Here is a 17840-nt window from a genome sequence, read left to right as displayed (position 1 = left end):
TAAAAGTATGTGAGGGATTTAGGTGCCAAGACGCATATATTTGGCTATTTTGAAAATGTTTGCTTTTTGTGTCATACAATTTCAACTGAAGTCATCTTTCATTCTATTACTTTATGTTGACAATCAATTGATTTAGTTAATTTATTTGGGACACTGACAAACAAGTAACAACTTTGACATGTAAAAAATGACACTGATGCTGTATTATATCATCCATGAGAAGCGTCACTCATCCACAGCCACTCCAGTAAGGTAATCTATAAATAAGTCAACCAACTGGATTTCAATTTTTAGACAAATAAAGTCTTGCTCTAAACCTTGTTATTGGCACAACTGGGGAACATGTTGACATTCCAAAAAATACCTAAGCACGGCAGCTGTGAAAGAGGCCTTTCTAATGTAGCGTAGGGAATAAGGGGAAATGTAAATTAAATTAAAGGTGAATTACATTTGTAGGGAAATGCACCCCCCCCCCCCCCACTCTACAAGTGACTCTTAAGTCTTCAAAGTGTTTTGTACATGACATCCTCATTGAACTAATTATATGATTTGTCGAACAAGTATCATTCTCCTGCAGTATTTTACGGTGCTAAGCTCCAAAAGAGAGTCCCTCCACAGTCTGAGCACATTGTTCTATAAGTACTGTGTGAATGTCTTCAGCTCAGCTTAGCTGTAAGAATGTTGCCTGTGCTGATGTGAAATGTCAATAGAAGACGTCTCTTGCTAGTCTACGCCTCAGTCGAGGATATCTGAAGAGTGACCTCATCCTAACAGAAAGTCATCTGGAAGACATAACTTTTAGCTTGTCTCAATACTTTTTGAGGGGGGTTGGGCCGGGGGCGGGTCAAGAGCTGTAAAAGTTTAAAAAGCTAACATACCAAGATTATGAGAAATACTCCACTGTCAGAGGTAGGGTACTTTCATATCTGATTAGTTGGAGTTATTCAAAGCTTCTGTTGGATTAGGTGTGAGCAGGGCTCCCTCTCCAAGGAGAAAGTGATTGTTCAATGTACTGACATGCAGTAGATCACAGTGTGAGGGGGTCTCTCTACACTCCCAAGAGGCAGTTTTCCATATATGGGAAGTTATTTTGTAAGTTTTGGGAGTCCTGGCTTGAGAACAAAGTTGGTGAAGTCACAACCCACTGATTTTTTTTGTTTTTTTAAAGGTGCAGAAACTCTTTAGCGTGACTGAAAGGCAGCCACATTTCTGTAAGTGGAGGATACTTATTTGTAACACTTTATTTGGATAGTCCTAAGTAGATGGTTTGTCGATGTTCAGTGGATAGATGTTCAATAATTGTCAACAACATTTCAACTAATTATCCAAATCAAATTAAACTGTATTTGTCACATGTGCCGGATACAACAAGTGTAGACCTTACCGGGAATTACGTACTTACAAGCCCTTAACCAACAGTGCAGTTCAAGAAAGAGTTCAGAAAATATTTACCAAATAAACTGAAGTAAAAATAATAAAAAGTAACACAATAAAATAACAATAACAAGGCAGAGTCAATGTGTGGGGGTACAGGTTAGTCAAGGTAATTTGTACATGTAGGTAGGGGTGAAGTGACTATGCATAGATAATAAACAGAGACTAGCAGCAGTGTAAAAAATAAATGGGGGGGGGGGGGGGCAGCAATGTAAATAGTCCGGTGGCCATTTGATTCATTGTTCAGCAGTCTTATGGCAAGGGGGAGAAGCTGTTAAGGATACTTTTGGTCCTAGACTTGGCGCTCCAGTACCGTACTTGCTGTGCGGTAGCAAAGAGAACAGTCTATAACTTGGGTGACTGTTTTCTTTGACAATTTTGGGGATCGTCTCTGACACCGCTTAGTATATAGGTTCTGGATGGCAGGAAGCTTGGCCCCAGTGATGTACTGGGCTGTATACACTATCCTCTGTAGCGCCTTACGGTCAGATGTCAAGCAGTTGCCATACCAGGCGGTGATGGAACCGGTCAGGATACTCTCGATGGTGCAGCTGTAGATCTTTGAGGATCTGGGGACCCATGCCAAATCTTTTCAGTCTCCTGAGGGGGAAAAGGTGTTCTCGTGCCCTCTTCTCGACTGTCTTGGTGTGTTTGGACCATGATAGTTCGTTGGTGATGTGGACACCAAGGAACTGGAAACTCTCGACCCACTCCACTACAGCCCCATCGATGTTAATTGGGGCCTGTTCGGCCCGCCTTTTCCTGTAGTCCACAATCAGGTCCTTTTGTCTTGCTCAAGTTAAGTGACTGGTTGTTGTCCTGGCACCACACTGCCAGGTGTCTGACCTCCTCCCTATAGGCTGTCTCATCGTTGTCGGTGATCAGGCCTACCACTGTTGTATCATCAGAAAACTCAATGATGGTGGAGTTGTTTGGCCATGCAGTAATGAGTGAACAGGGAGTACTGGAGGGGACTAATAACACATTCCTGAGGGGACCCTGTGTTGAGGATAGGTGTGGCAGACGTATTGTTGCCTACCCTTACCACCTGGGGTCGGCCCGTCAGGAAGTCCAGGATCCAGTTGCAGAGGGAGTTGTTTAGTCCCAGGGTCCTTTAGTTTTATGATGAGCTTTGTGGGCACGGAGGATGTTGAACTCTGAGTTGTAGCCAATGAACAGCATTCTCACATAGTTGTTGCTTTTGTCCAGGTGGGAAAGGGCAGTATGGAGTGCGATTGAGATTGCGTCATCTGTGGATCTGTTGTGGTGGTGTGCGAATTTGAGTGGGTCTAGGGTATCTGGGATGATGCTGTTGATGTGAGCCAGTCTTTCAAAGCACTTCATGGCTACCGACGTGAGTGCTACGGGGTTGTAATCATGTAGGCAGGTTACCTTCACTTCCTTGAGCACAGGTATTATGGTGGTCTGCTTGAAACATGTAGGTATTACAGACTCGGTCAGGGAGAGGTTGAAAATGTTAGTGAAGACACTTGTCAGGTTGTCCACACATGCTTTGAGTACACGTCATGGTAACCCGTCTGGCCCTGCGGGTTTGTGAATGTTGACCTGTTTTAAAGGTCTTCCTCACACCCCCTACCGAGAGCGTTATCACACAGTCATGTGAAACAGCTGGTGCTCTCATGCATGCTTCAGTGTTGCTTGCCTCAAAGCGAGCATAAAAAGGCATTTAGCTCGTCTGGTAGGCTCGCATCACTGGGCAGCTCGCGGCTAGGTTTCCCTTTGTAGTCCGTAATAGTTTTCAAGCCCTGCCACATCCGATGAGCCTCAGAGCCGATGTAGTAGGATTCAATCTTAATCCCGTATTGACGTTTTTGCCTGTTTGATGGTTCGTCTGAGGGCATAGGGGGATTTCTTATAAGCGTCCGGATTAGTGTCCCGCTCCTTGAAAGCGGCAACTTTAGCCATTAGCTCGATGCGGATGTTGCCTCTACTCCATGGCTTCTGGTTGGGATATGTACGTACGGTCACTGTGGGGACGACGTCGTCGAAGCACTTATTGATGATGCCGATGAGTGGTATACTCCTCAATGTCAGTGGATGAATCCCGGAACATATTCCAGTCTGTGCTAGCAAAACAGTCTTGTAGCGTAGCATCCGCGTCATCTGACCAGTTCTGTATTGAGCGAGTCACTGGTACTTCCTGCTTGTAAACAGATTTTTGTATGCATCTATGGGTGTGGAGTAAAGGTGGTCAAGAGTTTTTGTCCCTCTGGCTGCACGTGACATGCTGGTAGAAATGAGGTCAAACGGATTTAAGATTGCCTGCATTAAAGTCCCCGGCCACTAGGAGCGCCGCTTCTGGATGTGCATTTTCTTGTTTCCTTATGGCTTTATACAGCTGGTTGATTGCGGTCTTAGTGCCAGCATCGGTTTGGAGTGGTACTGTAAATAGACGGCTACAAATAATATAGATTAGAACTCTCTTGGTAGATAGTGTGGTCTACAGCTTAACTTAAGGTACTCTACCTTAGGCGAGCAATACCCTAAGACTTCTTTAACCTCTCTGGGATCGTTCGGGACGCTAGAGTCCCAACTCGCCAACAGCCAGTGAAATTTCAGGCGCCAAATTCAAAACAACAGAAATCTCATAATTAAAATTCCTCAACCATACAAGTATTTTACACCATTTTAAAGATACACTTCTCGTTAATCCAACCACCGTGTCCGATTTCAAAAAGGCTTTCCGGCAAAAGCAGTACATATCATTATGTTAGGTCAGCAACTAGTCACAGAAAGCATTCAGCCATTTTCCAACCAAAGAGGAGGTGTCACAAAAAGCAGAAATATAGATCAAATGAATCACTAACCTTTGACGATCTTCATCAGATGACAGTCCCAGGACTCAATGTTACACAATACATGTATGTTTTGTTCGATCAAGTTCATATTTATATCCAAAAACCTCAGTTTACATTTGCGCCATGTTCAGAAATGCCTCCAAAACATCTGGAGAAATGGCAGAGAGCCACATCAAATAACAGAAATACTCATCATAAACTTTGATGAAAGATACATGTTTTCCATAGAATTAAAGATGAACTTAACCTCTTAAGTCGACCCTCTACTTTTTTGAACATTCTGTTAAAAATCGCGCAACATTTCAGCGCCCTGCTACTCATGCCAGGAATATAGTATATGCATTTGCTTAGTCTGTGTGGATAGAAAACACTCAGACGTTTATAAAACTGGTTAAATCACTGCTGTGGCTTTACCAGAACGGCATTTACATCGAAAAGCACAGGAAAAACTGATCACTGAAAATGGGAAAATATATCCATGCGCTACTTGAACCCATTGATAAAGGTGAACCACAATTAATTGACTGAGGTTGCAGTACCTACAGCTTCCACACGGTGTCTAGAGTCTTGTCATTTCCCTTAGAGTTTTTTCTTGGTCAAACACATGCAGGGCACCGTATCTCCTATGGTCTAGGACCGGATATTTTCGTTGAGTTTCTAGCCGGACATTTTTCCAGACGGACAGCTAATGATCTTTACATCGCCTCCTGATGAATTTTATCGCTTATTAACGTTTACTAATACCTAAAGTTGCATTACAAACGTATTTCGAAGTGTTTTGTGAAAGTTTATCGTCGACTTTTTGAATTTAAAAAATGACGTTACGTTTTGAAACGATGTTTTTTTTCGTTTATCACACAGTCTACATATAACGATATCTAGGCTTTATATGGACCGATTTAATCGAAATAAAGACCCAAATAGTGTTTATGGGACATCTAGGAGTGCCAACAAAGAAGATGGTGAAAGGTAATGAATGTTTTCTATTTTATTGTGCGGTTTGTGTAACGCCGAAATGCTAATTATTTTGTTTACGTCCCCTGTGGGTCTTTTTGGGTGTTACATGCTATCAGATAATAGCTTCTCATGCTTTCGCCGAAAAGCATTTTAAAAATCTGACTTGTTGCCTGGATTCACAACGAGTGTAGCTTTAATTCGATACCCTGCATGTGTATTTTAATGATTTTTTGAGTTTTAACTAATACTATTAGCATTTAGCGTAGCGCATTTGCATTTCCAGAGCTCTAGTTGGGACGCAAGCGTCCCGAGTAGAAGCAACAGGTTAAGCAAGCCATACAGTTCCCCCCGCCAAATTGTGGAGTCAACAAAAGTCATAAATAGCATTATAAATCTTCACTTACCTTTGCTGATCTTCGTCGTATTGCACTCCCAGGACTCCCACGTCCATATTTATGTCCAAATACCTCTGTTTTGTTCGCGTTTAGTTCACTATTCCAAAGGCACAATGCGCGATGTTTACAATCAATCCTTAGGGTCTTTTTATAATAATAGCGTATTCATTACAGAGGAAAAAGAAGGAACGGCGCACCGGCGTGACCACGCAGTAAACAACTGATTGGCTTCAGCCTAGTCCACTTGTTGAAACAGCTCTTATTCGACACCCTTCCGCACGTTTAGTTCACTATTCCAAAGTAAACAACTGATTGGTCTTCATTACAGAGGAAAAAGAAGGAACCTGTCCACTTGTTGAAACAGCTCTTATTCGACACCCTTCCGCAATAGAAGCCTCAAACAACTTTCTAAAGACTGTTGACATCTGCTGGAAGCCTTGGGGAGTGCAATTTGGCCCCATAGACAGAGCATATTGGATAGGCAATCACTTAAATGAAACTACAAACCAGCTGTTATTGACAAATGGACACTCCCCCGCCCCACGTCTTACCAGATGTAGCTTCTTTACTTACTTTTCTACGATTCTCAGAAGGCAGCCTGACTTCCGCCCCCTTTTTATCCATCTTTTTTTTCACGCAATTGATGGGGATTTGGGCCTGTTCCCGAGAAAGCAGTATATCCTTCACGTCAGACTCGTAAAAAAATTAAAAAATATTCTTACAGTTTGAGGTGAGTAATTGCTGTTCTGATGTCCAGAAGTTATTTTTGGTCATAAGAGATGGTAGCAGCAACATTATGTACAAAATAAGTTAAAAAATAAGTTGCAAAGAAAACCTAACAAAATTGCAGTTGGTTAGGAGCACGTAAAATGGCAGCCATCCCCTCCGGTACCATTCTGACTTCTGCTCCCCTAATCCTAACCTTTAGCCTTACCCTAACCTTTATTCTAAACCTAACCTTAGGAAAGTATTATTTATCACAGACTTCAAAGCGCAAGTCTGTGCGTGGCTCTCACAGTTTGTTTGTTCATCACCTGAGATGTGAATAAAAATACCCTCAAATGATCGGTGACATTCTGTGCTGTCACCTCACGAAACATTTGATATCAAATAAAAATGCTGGCGTATAGAGCCAAATGTACAATTTTAGCTTTACTGTCCAAATACATACAGAGTAGTGGAGGCTGGTGGGAGGAGCTATAGGAGGATGGGCTCATTGTAATGTCTGGAAATGGAATCATCGTAACGGAATCAAACATATGGAAACCACGTTCGACTCCGTTCCATTAATTCCATTCCAGCCATTACAATGAGCTCATCCTCCTATAGCTCCCCCCCCTACCAGCCTCCTATGATACAGAGGGGAACGTAAACTCCAAGGAAAAGACCAATCTCCGATAAGAGGGTAAAGAGACCAAAAAATACTTTCAGGTTGGGTTTAGCTACTGAATTAATCATACAATGAAACACTACAACACTTGCACCATACCAAACGAACTTGCGGTTTCCCTTTCCCTATCTCTCATGGTGATGTTGATTAATCACTGTCACGTGGCATTTCCTGCCACATTGCAGGGAGTTGTGGCAAACTGAGTCCTTTGATTTCTACAGCCCCTTGAAATTATATCACTTGACAGACAGGCAGGCATGGGAAATTGCATGAGATGAAAAACGCCCTGGGAATTCATCCATGAAGGCTAATTACGGACCTTGGATTGCTATGACAATATAAAAATATAGCTAAATGGGATTCAGTTTGCGCTACAGCTCATTTGAAAGTGCCAGTGATGCTACTCCAACATGGTTAAATCCTATGAGATAAGTATGTTGTCCTGTTTCTGTGTCCAAGCAGAATCCAGACAGGCGGACAATCACCCTCAGGTTACCTTCCTATGTAGTCTGCACAGATGGTAGCAAGTGTATGGATAGGGCTATTTTGGCCTTCCAATTACTGAGATATGTCACTGCGAATCAAGTCAACCCTGTTGTCTGACGACTAGAATAAATGTTTCCTTCAAATAAAGACTTTGGATTCCCTTTGCGTAAATAGCAATGTCATTACAGGGAGGAGTGCTGAAGTCATTTCAAAAGAGGGCAGTAAAGTAATTTCCCATATTTTGGGGAATATCGCTCCTGGGTGAGAGCAGTCTTAACTCTTCTTTGGGCCGGTTTTCTAGACTAAAAAGCATGCTCACTAGAGAGTCTCCATTGAAATATCCTATTAGTCCAGGACTAGTCCTAATCTGTGTCCGGGAAACCAGCCCTGTGAATATAGCGGCCTTTTGTTACTTGTGCATTAGTCCTAATGGTGGACCACATGCGCTTGATTAAGATGCTATACTATTAAATATCCCTTTCTCATGCATCCCTCGCAGTCGTAGAGTTATAGCAGGAGACAAATGGCTCTGTCCAATCACAAGTGGTGACTGCAGGATTTCATTGTGGTGGGCAATCAGTGCTTGTCCCTTCCTGTGAGGACGAAAATGAAAACCTTGATATCAAGTTGAGTGATTTTGTTTTAAACAGTATGCACTGCCTTATCAATTCAATTAATGCATAAAACAAACGCACAGCTTTGTGTTATTTTATTTATTGTGTTATCTTTTTGTTGTTGTCTGTGGGCTGAATGCGTTTGTAGTACCTCAGGTTACCACTGACGAACTCAAAGTTACTGAGTGCACCTTTAAATACAGTATATAGAGGCAGTGACAGTCAGTTGCCATTCCATGAGTAGCCAGCGCTACCTGTAAGACAGCTAGAAAATGTTTGCCTGAGATTTGAAAACATAATTGCTTAAAGCTGCATGGAACTGCATGAAGCTGTGTGTTCAATGCACAGTCTTGTGATTTTGTGTTGCGTTTAAGACACTAAAAAGTAGGACATTTGGGAAAGGCGCAGTCAGGCATGGCACGAGCATGAATTGTCTAATTTTGGCCCTACAGATGACAATATAAAATGTCTGACTGGTAAAAATCTTTATGTATGGTAAATACCACATTGTAACTACGCGAGATTGTGTTGAACGCTGCACTGTAATCTGAACGACCGATTCAAACCTCTCACACCTTTATGAATGATAAAAAGCATCGGGGTGTTTCCTTTGTTGATCTTTCCATACCAAGAGCAAAATAGAAACAGATGAAAAATAACAATTCAAACGCAGCATATACAGTAACCGGAGGAACCTATTATAAGCAACCCAAGACTGAAATTTAACAGTGGCAACTCAGTCCGGTCTAGAATATTGTCTGACATTATGTGTGTATCACTATGGCTCAGGAGGGGAAAGGAGTGGTGCTGTGGTGGTCCAGACAGACTTTCCTCCCATAGAGAGGTACGAGTCCAAACACAGGCTCACAGGAGTTCTCCATATATGGCCGTTTGCACACAGATGGCTCCTAAAACTCAGGCTGGAGTCGCAGTGTTTTATCAGATGGTTACCAGCTCATTAACCTAATGAAGCAGCCGTAAAAGAAACACCTGAGGAAGCGTTTTTCTTTCTGGTCCTGACGAGAAAAAATGACTGTGGGTGGAGATTCTCTTCCGCACTGATCAACCAATCGATTAATGTTGGAGGAGGAGTTAAGATGTCACCTTGTTAAAGTCCAAAAGCAGAAGTCGCGTCACAGGCTCTTTCCATTTCCCCTTAAAACAGGATGCATCCGGTTATTTCCAACCTGCAGAGGGTGCCAGCTCATAAAATAAACCCATAAAACATATCTGTATATATAGCGAGATCTCGTATTTATCACAGGTTGTCAGGTTGTTTCCTTTTTAGAAGTGTTAAACTCTTAGCTTCATGCCCAGACTTGTTTGATACTAAGTGTGATGGAAATGGTATTTGTGTAGAAGTACCGTATATTATAATTATTGTACGGTATACATATGTGAGTCATGTTGATACTATGTTGGCTAGAATGGGGACTGGTTTAATGAACTCCGACAGAGGCAGTTGGCTAGAATGAGGGGGCTCAAAACAACGTAGGAGAGGCAGCACATTAAATTCTGGGCCAGGGTTACAAGCAGAGTGAGTGACAACAACAAGGCCTATACGCCATGCAAGTGATGCGTTCCTGCATCTTACTTCCTGATCTTTTGCATGGGCTTCAATATATATCATCAAATTAATGAAAATCAGGTCAAATAAGATACGTACAATTATATTTTGTGTTTGTGGATGAATGGACTTTTATGACGTTTTTGCGATGAAGACCATTTCGCTACGTTTTTGCCCATAGAAGACCATTAAAAAAGCCTACAAAAGTTTCAAAACTGAAAAGGCTATTTGCAAGTAATGAAAGATGCATGAGGTAGAGACAGAAAGTTAAGGCTGCTCATGTGGTTGTCATTAGGGGTAGTGGAGGAACATTAAAGTGTAAAAAAATGTAGTTTGTTGTAATTCTCTGGTGTGATCAACGCCAAGATTTGTCCTTTAGAAGCAATTTTTTAATAAAGGCCCAATTCTGTACTTAAGGAAGTAGAGACAACATGGTGTAAAATACGCAGACGTGATCATGTATAAACATCTATACTATCTATCATACTATATTTGTGAAAACATTATTCCCGTTGATGGAATAAAACTGTATGCATGAAGCATCTCCAGCAGAGGAGGCTGGTGGGAGGAGCTATAGAAGGACAGGCTCATTATAATGGCTGGAATGGAATAAATGGAAAGGTATCAAACACAATCTTATGGAAAGCACATTTGACTCCATTTCATTTAATCCATTCCATACATTACAATGAGCCCATTTTACTATAGCTCCTCCCACCAGCCTCCTTCGGTCTCCAGTCCATGTCATCTTATTCATTATTATCTAAAATACTAAACTGATCCTAGATCAGTGGTCCTACTCAGACTTTATGCATATGGGTGCAGAACTTTAGATGGAAACATGGCTCTCTCGTGATATACTGTCCCAGTATATACAGCCAGCTGGGTTCTCGGGACATCGCGCAGACAGGAATAAAGAACACTCCAAGAAGAAGAAATGTGGGGGTGTATGTTCCATGATTAAGTACTCATGGTGTGATTGTGATAACATGCGGAAACTCAAGTCCTTTCGTTCTACCAACCTAGAATACCTCACAATCAAATGCAGACCGTATTAACTCCCAAGAGAATTCACTTCGGTTATAGTCACAGCAGTGTATATTCCCCCTCAAGCCGATACCACGAAGGCCCTCAAAGAACTACACTAGACTTCATGTAAACTGGAAACCACATATTCTGATGCTGCATTTATTGTAGCTGGGGATTTTAACAAATCAACTCTGAGGAAAATGCTACCGAAGTTCTACCAACACATTGACTCTAGTACTCAGGCTGGGAAAACATTGGACCACTGCTACTTAACTTTTTGAAATGCCTACAAGCCCCTCCCCCCGCCCTCCCTTCGAGTAAATCTGATCACAACATTTTGCTCTTCCCTTCCTGAAGGCAGAAACTCAAACATTAAGTACCCATGCTAAGGTCTATTCAATGCTGGTCTGACCAATCGGAATCCATGCTTCAAGATTGTATTGATCACGCGGACTGGGATATGTTCCGAGTAGCCTCTGAGAATAACATCGACGAATACACTGATACAGTGACTTGAATTCATCAGGAAGTGTATAGGAGATGTTGTACCCACTGTGACTATTAAAACCTACCCAAACCAGAAACTGTAAAAAGTGAAAACCAGCCACATTGTGGACACCGACGTCTTGCTTCCGGACAAGCTAAAACACCTTCTTCGCCCGCTTTGAGGATAACACAGTGTCACCGACGTGGCCCGCTACCAAGGACAGTGCACTCTCCTTCTCCGTGGCGTGTTAACCCACGCAAGGTTGCCGGCCCAGACAGCATACAGCCTCAACCCTCAGAGCATGAGCAGACCAGCTGGCTGGAGTGTTTACGGACATATTCAATCTCCCTTTTGTTTTTAAATGTTTTTTTTTAACTAGGCAAGTCAATTATGAACTTTTTATTTTATTTTTTTAAATAGGGGGGAGATCAGCTTTAATATTGCAGATAGATTATAGCTTCCATCAATGTAGTTGTCTGCATCACTTCCAATCCCCAATATATATTTATTGCAAATATATATATAGTGGCGTACAGCAGGTCAGCCACCAGGGGGAGACTCGTTGAGGCCTGGTGACAGATGGAGTCTATATCACGAGGCAATGGCTCCCTCTACTGGACGTGCCAGGTCTCGACGGGCTCTCCGGCCAGGACTAATTGGGGCTGATCGCTCACCAGCTGGACGAGTCCCATAAAGCTGCCAGAAGGGCAGCTCCGGGGGAAGAGAGGTTACTCCTGTATAGTCATGCTCAGTCCCAGAGGTAACGGAGGGAGCTCAGTTTTGTTTCCCCCAGGATACAGCAAGACCCTGGAGCCCAGAAGACGGTTGTTATTTAAATAAACACTCTTGAAACCGAGCTAATCCAACTTTGTCCGTGTCTGATCTGTGTAAACGTCTTGACCAAACCCCCTGTTCGTGGCAGACAGGGGGTTTGGTCAAGACGTGTGTGTGTGTGTATATATATATATATATATTACACACACACACACACACTATTTTTGGGGATTAGTATATTTCCTTTATACCCTCAAACCCTTACCACCCCTCCCCCAATTGGAGCAAACTAGTGAACAACAATGCTGTATTTACAGCCTATACATGTACATACTATATACATTTTATGTCCATCCGGTTTGATTTCCATTTGTAAAATATCGTTCAAACTGTACTCTTTCAAAAAGGTTCCTAACCTATATACGTTTTACGGGCATAGTATGTTTTACATTGGTTATCTTGTTGTTTTTAGTCCCATTTAAACCCTTCCCATCTCTCTCTTAACACCATCCATATTTGCCATATATTTTTCAATTGTGCTGTGATGTTTCACAAAAGCTCTGAGCCTTTCCATTCTCATAGTTTCTACAATTGTAAATTGAAAATAAATATTTTGCTAAAAATATGACTATATTATTGAGCGATTTGACTATGACTTTTCAGATCACCCAGTAATGCTATCTGCAGGGTTAGCTCCAGGTAAATAATGCAATTCTTTAGCCATTCCTGGACTTGTGACCAAAAACAAGCTACTTATGGACAGTACCAAACCAATGATCTAATGATTCTGCCTCTTCGCAGAAAAAACCTGCAGAACTCTGGTGATTGTATTTCCCATATAAATAATATTCTGTTGGTTGCAAGAATTCTGTTGAATAATTTAATGAACAAATTCGTATTTACAATGACAGCCTACCCCGGCCAAACCATCCCCTGACGTCACTGATCCAAATTGTGATCCGCCCTATTCCAGCCACCCTGTCCCAGTCTGTTGTCCCCACTTGCTTCAAGATGTCGACCACTGTTCCTCTACCCAAGAAAGCAAAAGGTAACTGAACTAAATGACTATCACTCACTTCTGTCATCCTGAAGTGCTTTGAGAGGCTAGTTAAAGATCATATCATCTCTTCCTTACCTGACACCCTAGACACACTTCAATTTTCGATATTTTGGACTTCAGGGTACAGCAGAGGGAGCACACGCAGGGGACACACAAGTATGTCACTACAGATTGGGAGTCCCATAGGGCGGCGTACAATTGGCCCAGCTTTGTCCGGGTTAGGATTTGTAAATAATTGTAAATAAGAATTTGTTCTTAACTGGACTTGCCTAGTTAAATAAAGGTTAAATAAAATGAATTAAACTACAATTCTTGTAATTTGTGCAATAACCAATTACTGACACAGTGGTTTCAGGTTTAATGGAGAATTTAATTATAATTTTATAATTTTGCACGCCCAATTTTTCAGTTTTTGATTTGTTAAAAAAGTTTGAAATATCCAATAAATGTCGTTCCACTTCATGATTGTGTCCCACTTGTTGTTGATTCTTCACAAAAAAATACAGTTTTATATCTTTGTTTGAAGCCTGAAATGTGGCAAAAGGTCGCAAAGTTCAAGGGGGCCGAATACTTTCGCAAGACACTGTATATGAAAAGCATAGGCATTGTAGCGACTGAAAGGGAACAGTTTGGAGACTATGGGGAAATTATTAGACCAAAGTTGAGGACAACAGTTCACCTGACACAAGACTGAATCCAAACATTACACTGTTGATTTAATTTAGCATTTTACATTTACTGTACTTTTTGCTGCATTTGTTGATAACAACATCTGAAAATACTCTGGATACATTCAGTAACACGATAAGAATATTCCTGGAAAATGTGGGGTAGGTGCAACGTAAGACAAAAAAATGACAAGGTTTTAAGTGAGAGGACTAACTGGTTTCTCCAAGTGGCCACAGACTCTCAATAGGGTGCACAGTTCCTACGTAATTTCAATGCACTTTTATAACTCAAAGAAGGTTCCTTTTTGAGCTCTCCTAGCTCTGCCGTTGAGGAACTAGAGCAAACACACTTGTACTTTTGTTTGGAACACAACCCTGCATCCCCGCCATCAGACAATTACTGTTGTTGTTTACGGTCCATTATAAATAGCCTATTATAAATCGTAATCTGGGTCAAGTGGGCATCAATTAGTGGGCGGGATGGGGGCAACTTCTTGTCGTGTGCCGTGCTCAAATTCAGAACGTCTGTCGGTCAAAACCAATACAGCGATTTGAAGCATAGAGCCAGAGCTTTGACGTAATTTATAACATGTTACTGCAGCCACTGCGTTCAAATGTAGGCGTGTACGAGTGGGTACGAGTGTAAAGGGTTAAAGCTATACAGTCTTTGTTAATAATTACATTTAAAAACATAAAAAAATGTACCCCCCTTTTTCTCCCCAATTTTGTGATATCCAATTCGTAGTTAGTCTTGTCCCATCGCTGCAACTGCCGTACGGACTCGGGAGAGGCGAAGGTCAAGAGTCGTGCGTCCTCCGAAACACGACCCCGCCAAGCCACACTGCTTCTTGCCACAATGCCTGCTTAACCCAGAAGCCAGTCGCACCAATGTGTCGGAGGAAACACCGTACACCTAGCGACGGTGTCAGCGTGCACTACACGCGACCAGCCACAGGAGTCGCTAGAGCGCGATGGGACAAGGACATCCCGGCCAGCCAAACCCTCCCCTAACCCGGACGACGCTGGGCCAATTGTGCTCCACGTCATGGATCTCAGTCGCGGCCGGCTGCAACACAGCCTGGAATCGAACCAGGATCTGTAGTTACACAGCTAGCACTGCGATGCAGTGCCTTAGACTGCTGCACCAGTCTTGTTTACAAACAATATAATAAATACTTCGGGTTCTAATGGTGTACGACAGTTAAACTAAGCTTATGAGGCATTTATAAAAGGTATATTCTTGTATACGTATATCATTCATTAAAAAGTCCAAAAATCACACATTGCACCTTTACACTTTTCCAAATCATACTAATTTCACTAATAACCACATAGAGTATTTACATGTGTTTCACTCTATATAGTTTCATCACAGTGGTAGTTGTATAGTTCCTTTACTAGATGCAATCTATTTATAGTTGATTTACTACAGCTTTATAAAGTGAAGGGTTATTGCAGTAGTATGTTATATTAATCTACAATGCATTGAGCATGTTCGAAATGTATCCACCACATTTTACTTCTCATATTTTGCAATCTTGCTCTTAACATTCTAGAGATCAGTAAATGTCATTTCAATAAGTACAGTAACATAATATCACTGTGCCAACAGTACACAAGTGACACAGTTATATTAAATGAAATAAGTATCAATGTCAGCTGAGTTCATATATTTCCCTATTAGTTCAGCTATTGTACCTCAACTGATGAATGAGTGATGGAGTTGAGGTGGTTTGGAGCTGTAGATACACTACCACTGTCACCCAAAGTGCCAGAGAAGGTCAGTGGTAACTCCTGCACTTAAACACCCCCTGCTGCTTGGCTATTCTGAACGTCTGGGTTACGGCTCTGAACGAAGCAGCAATTTGCATTGTTGGATCACACGACGACCACCTGTTGTGGTATGTTCACTGGTGGGCACTGTGCGCTCTGATGTCACATTTGGAGAGATGACCTGTCAGGATTGTCCACACTGGCTGGTTACACTGGCATTTGAATATAGTAGCCAATGGGAGCATTGGGTTAACATGTGAATACAGTGGTGATTTCCTATGTTGACCTTTTTGTCAGCAGTTGCTCTGAAAATGTATGGCGTGGATTAGTATTGTAAGGTATTGTTGTGCCATCATCTAAGTCAATGATATCTAAATGGAGGTACTGTACTGGTACACATTTGTAGCATTTGGACTCGTATCAATAAAGACCTTATTTAACTTTGGACTCCTCACTGCAAGTGAAACAGAAGACTTTGGCTGAGCTTTGCTGAAGAGTAACCTTGTCTGAGACCCAAAGACTCAAGTTGGCTCCCAGAGCTAAATGTCTAGGCTTGACACATCACTAACATCATCTTAAGTCTTGCCAATGACCAGGGACCCGATACCCACTTGATTAAACATATACTCAAAGCTTTTGAATGGCTGTCCTCATAGTCCAAGAGAAGCATGGGGAAGGTATTCTGTCTTTTATCCAAGTAGATGTCCAATTGAAAATGTGACCTACAGTCACGTAGAGTTTGAACCTGGGCATCTTGAGATAGCTCACCAAGTTAATGCCTAGAGCTAGATGATCAAGTCTTCCGATCTCAGGAAATGTTACTCATCACGCAACAGTGGTTCACCAAAACCAACTTCGTTACAGTAAATACCGTAACCTGAGTAATTGTTGTAGTGCCAGGTGAAGGAAATATATATATATATATATTGTGAGGCATTGTTGTCATTGTGACTCACCACTGTTTTGTCTTCCCATAGGTGGAAGAGGGCGGTCATGCGTCCCTGGCCGGGATCTGCGAGGGGGACGAGGTGGTGTCGCTGAATGGAGAACCCTGCGGGGAGCTTTCCCTCCCAAAAGCAAATGCTCTCATTGACGCCTCCGTCGACTGCCTGCAACTACTGGTCAAAAGGTAACGTCGAAAGCTGGATTTTTTTTTTTACTATTAACTACAACATTGTTTCTCAATCAATTTTTTTTAATGGGAGAAGTCAAGATCATCATCATTTCAACATCGGGGTGCTACCAGGGTTGGGGTCAATTTGAATTGAAGAAAGTGAATTCAGGAAGTGATTTGAATTTGAAAGATATGCTCTTTTTTTTCCCAATTACTGAATTGGAATTTCAGCTTACTTCTTGAATTGACTAGAATTCAAATCGACCCCAACCCTGGGTGCTACCGGTTTACCAAGGTTTAACCATCCCCGACTCAATGCTCTCAAAACCTACTGCTTGGTCCTATTAACTGGGCCATGTACTACAAGGCATGTTCAACACAACAAATCACCAGTGTATGTGCCTTTAGACAGCATGCTGTTAATGACCTGCCCTTGTACTTGGTTGAGTGGCCTGGAATATGGTGGGCGGACAGACAGAGTGGCTTTATTGGCAAGTGCGTTGACCTTTGAGTGGCTTGGCTGCTGACGAACCAGCTGCCCGCTCAACAAGCCCACTGAGTAACTGTTTAACAGCTGCATCACACATCTGGTGTGCCATGGGATATTGGTGCCATTGCCCATATTTAAGGCATCATTTAGATCACCCGGCAGGCACACAGTCCCTTTGCAAGTGGATCGTGTTACTCTAGTGGCTAGCCGTCTTATTTCCCCATCATGCATAGCACTCTGACGTCAACAGACTAGATGGGTGAAAAGCAATTGTAGGACTTTAACCATGCCACTTTAAGTCTCTGGTGACAGACTAAACACAGACCAGTTCACACTCAAGATTTGGTTCTGGGTGTCGAGATTATGCCAATTTTAACATTTTTCATCTCTCATCCCCTTCCCCTTTGGTTGCTAGGCTCCAAATGACTCCAATGTAATAACTGTAGTCACAGAATGACATTCTGTTTTCCTCTATGACACTAAAAGGGGAAATTAAGTGGGGCCCAATTGAAATGTGATTACTTTCCACTTCAGTGTTTCACTCCAGTCAAGTAACATGAGGGACGGAGATTGAGTTTGCTTGATTAAGGTGACCACTTGAGGGCCAGTGGTTGATGAGAGAGATTTAGTTAACACAAAGGGCAAGTGCACGGGTGCGCAGCACAATATTCAACGATATTGCATATTGGAAATCCAGGCAATCAAATTATGAGATCAAAAACACTATAGTTTTGTAATTAGATGTTCTATGCCAGTCCCCAGATAAGACATATTAACACAGTA

At 42.1% G+C, this 17840-nt stretch overlaps 1 protein-coding gene across 2 annotated transcripts in view; it reads left to right on the top strand.

Moving 5' to 3' along the window:
- The window catches only part of LOC115133553 (synaptopodin-2-like), a 38564-nt gene that overhangs the window by 5393 nt on the left and 15331 nt on the right, over window positions 1-17840 (top strand). For both annotated transcript variants that reach the window (XM_029666918.2, XM_029666914.2), the window contains exon 2: window positions 16431-16582. In XM_029666918.2, coding sequence (XP_029522778.2) covers window positions 16431-16582 — 152 coding nt within the window. The remainder of the gene's footprint in view (window positions 1-16430; window positions 16583-17840) is intronic.

Source organism: Oncorhynchus nerka, linkage group LG8, assembly GCF_034236695.1.
Source record: "Oncorhynchus nerka isolate Pitt River linkage group LG8, Oner_Uvic_2.0, whole genome shotgun sequence".
NCBI lineage: Eukaryota > Metazoa > Chordata > Actinopteri > Salmoniformes > Salmonidae > Oncorhynchus > Oncorhynchus nerka.
The sequence above is the reverse complement of the archived record's forward strand: the minus strand, read 5'-3'. Positions and strand labels throughout refer to the sequence as shown.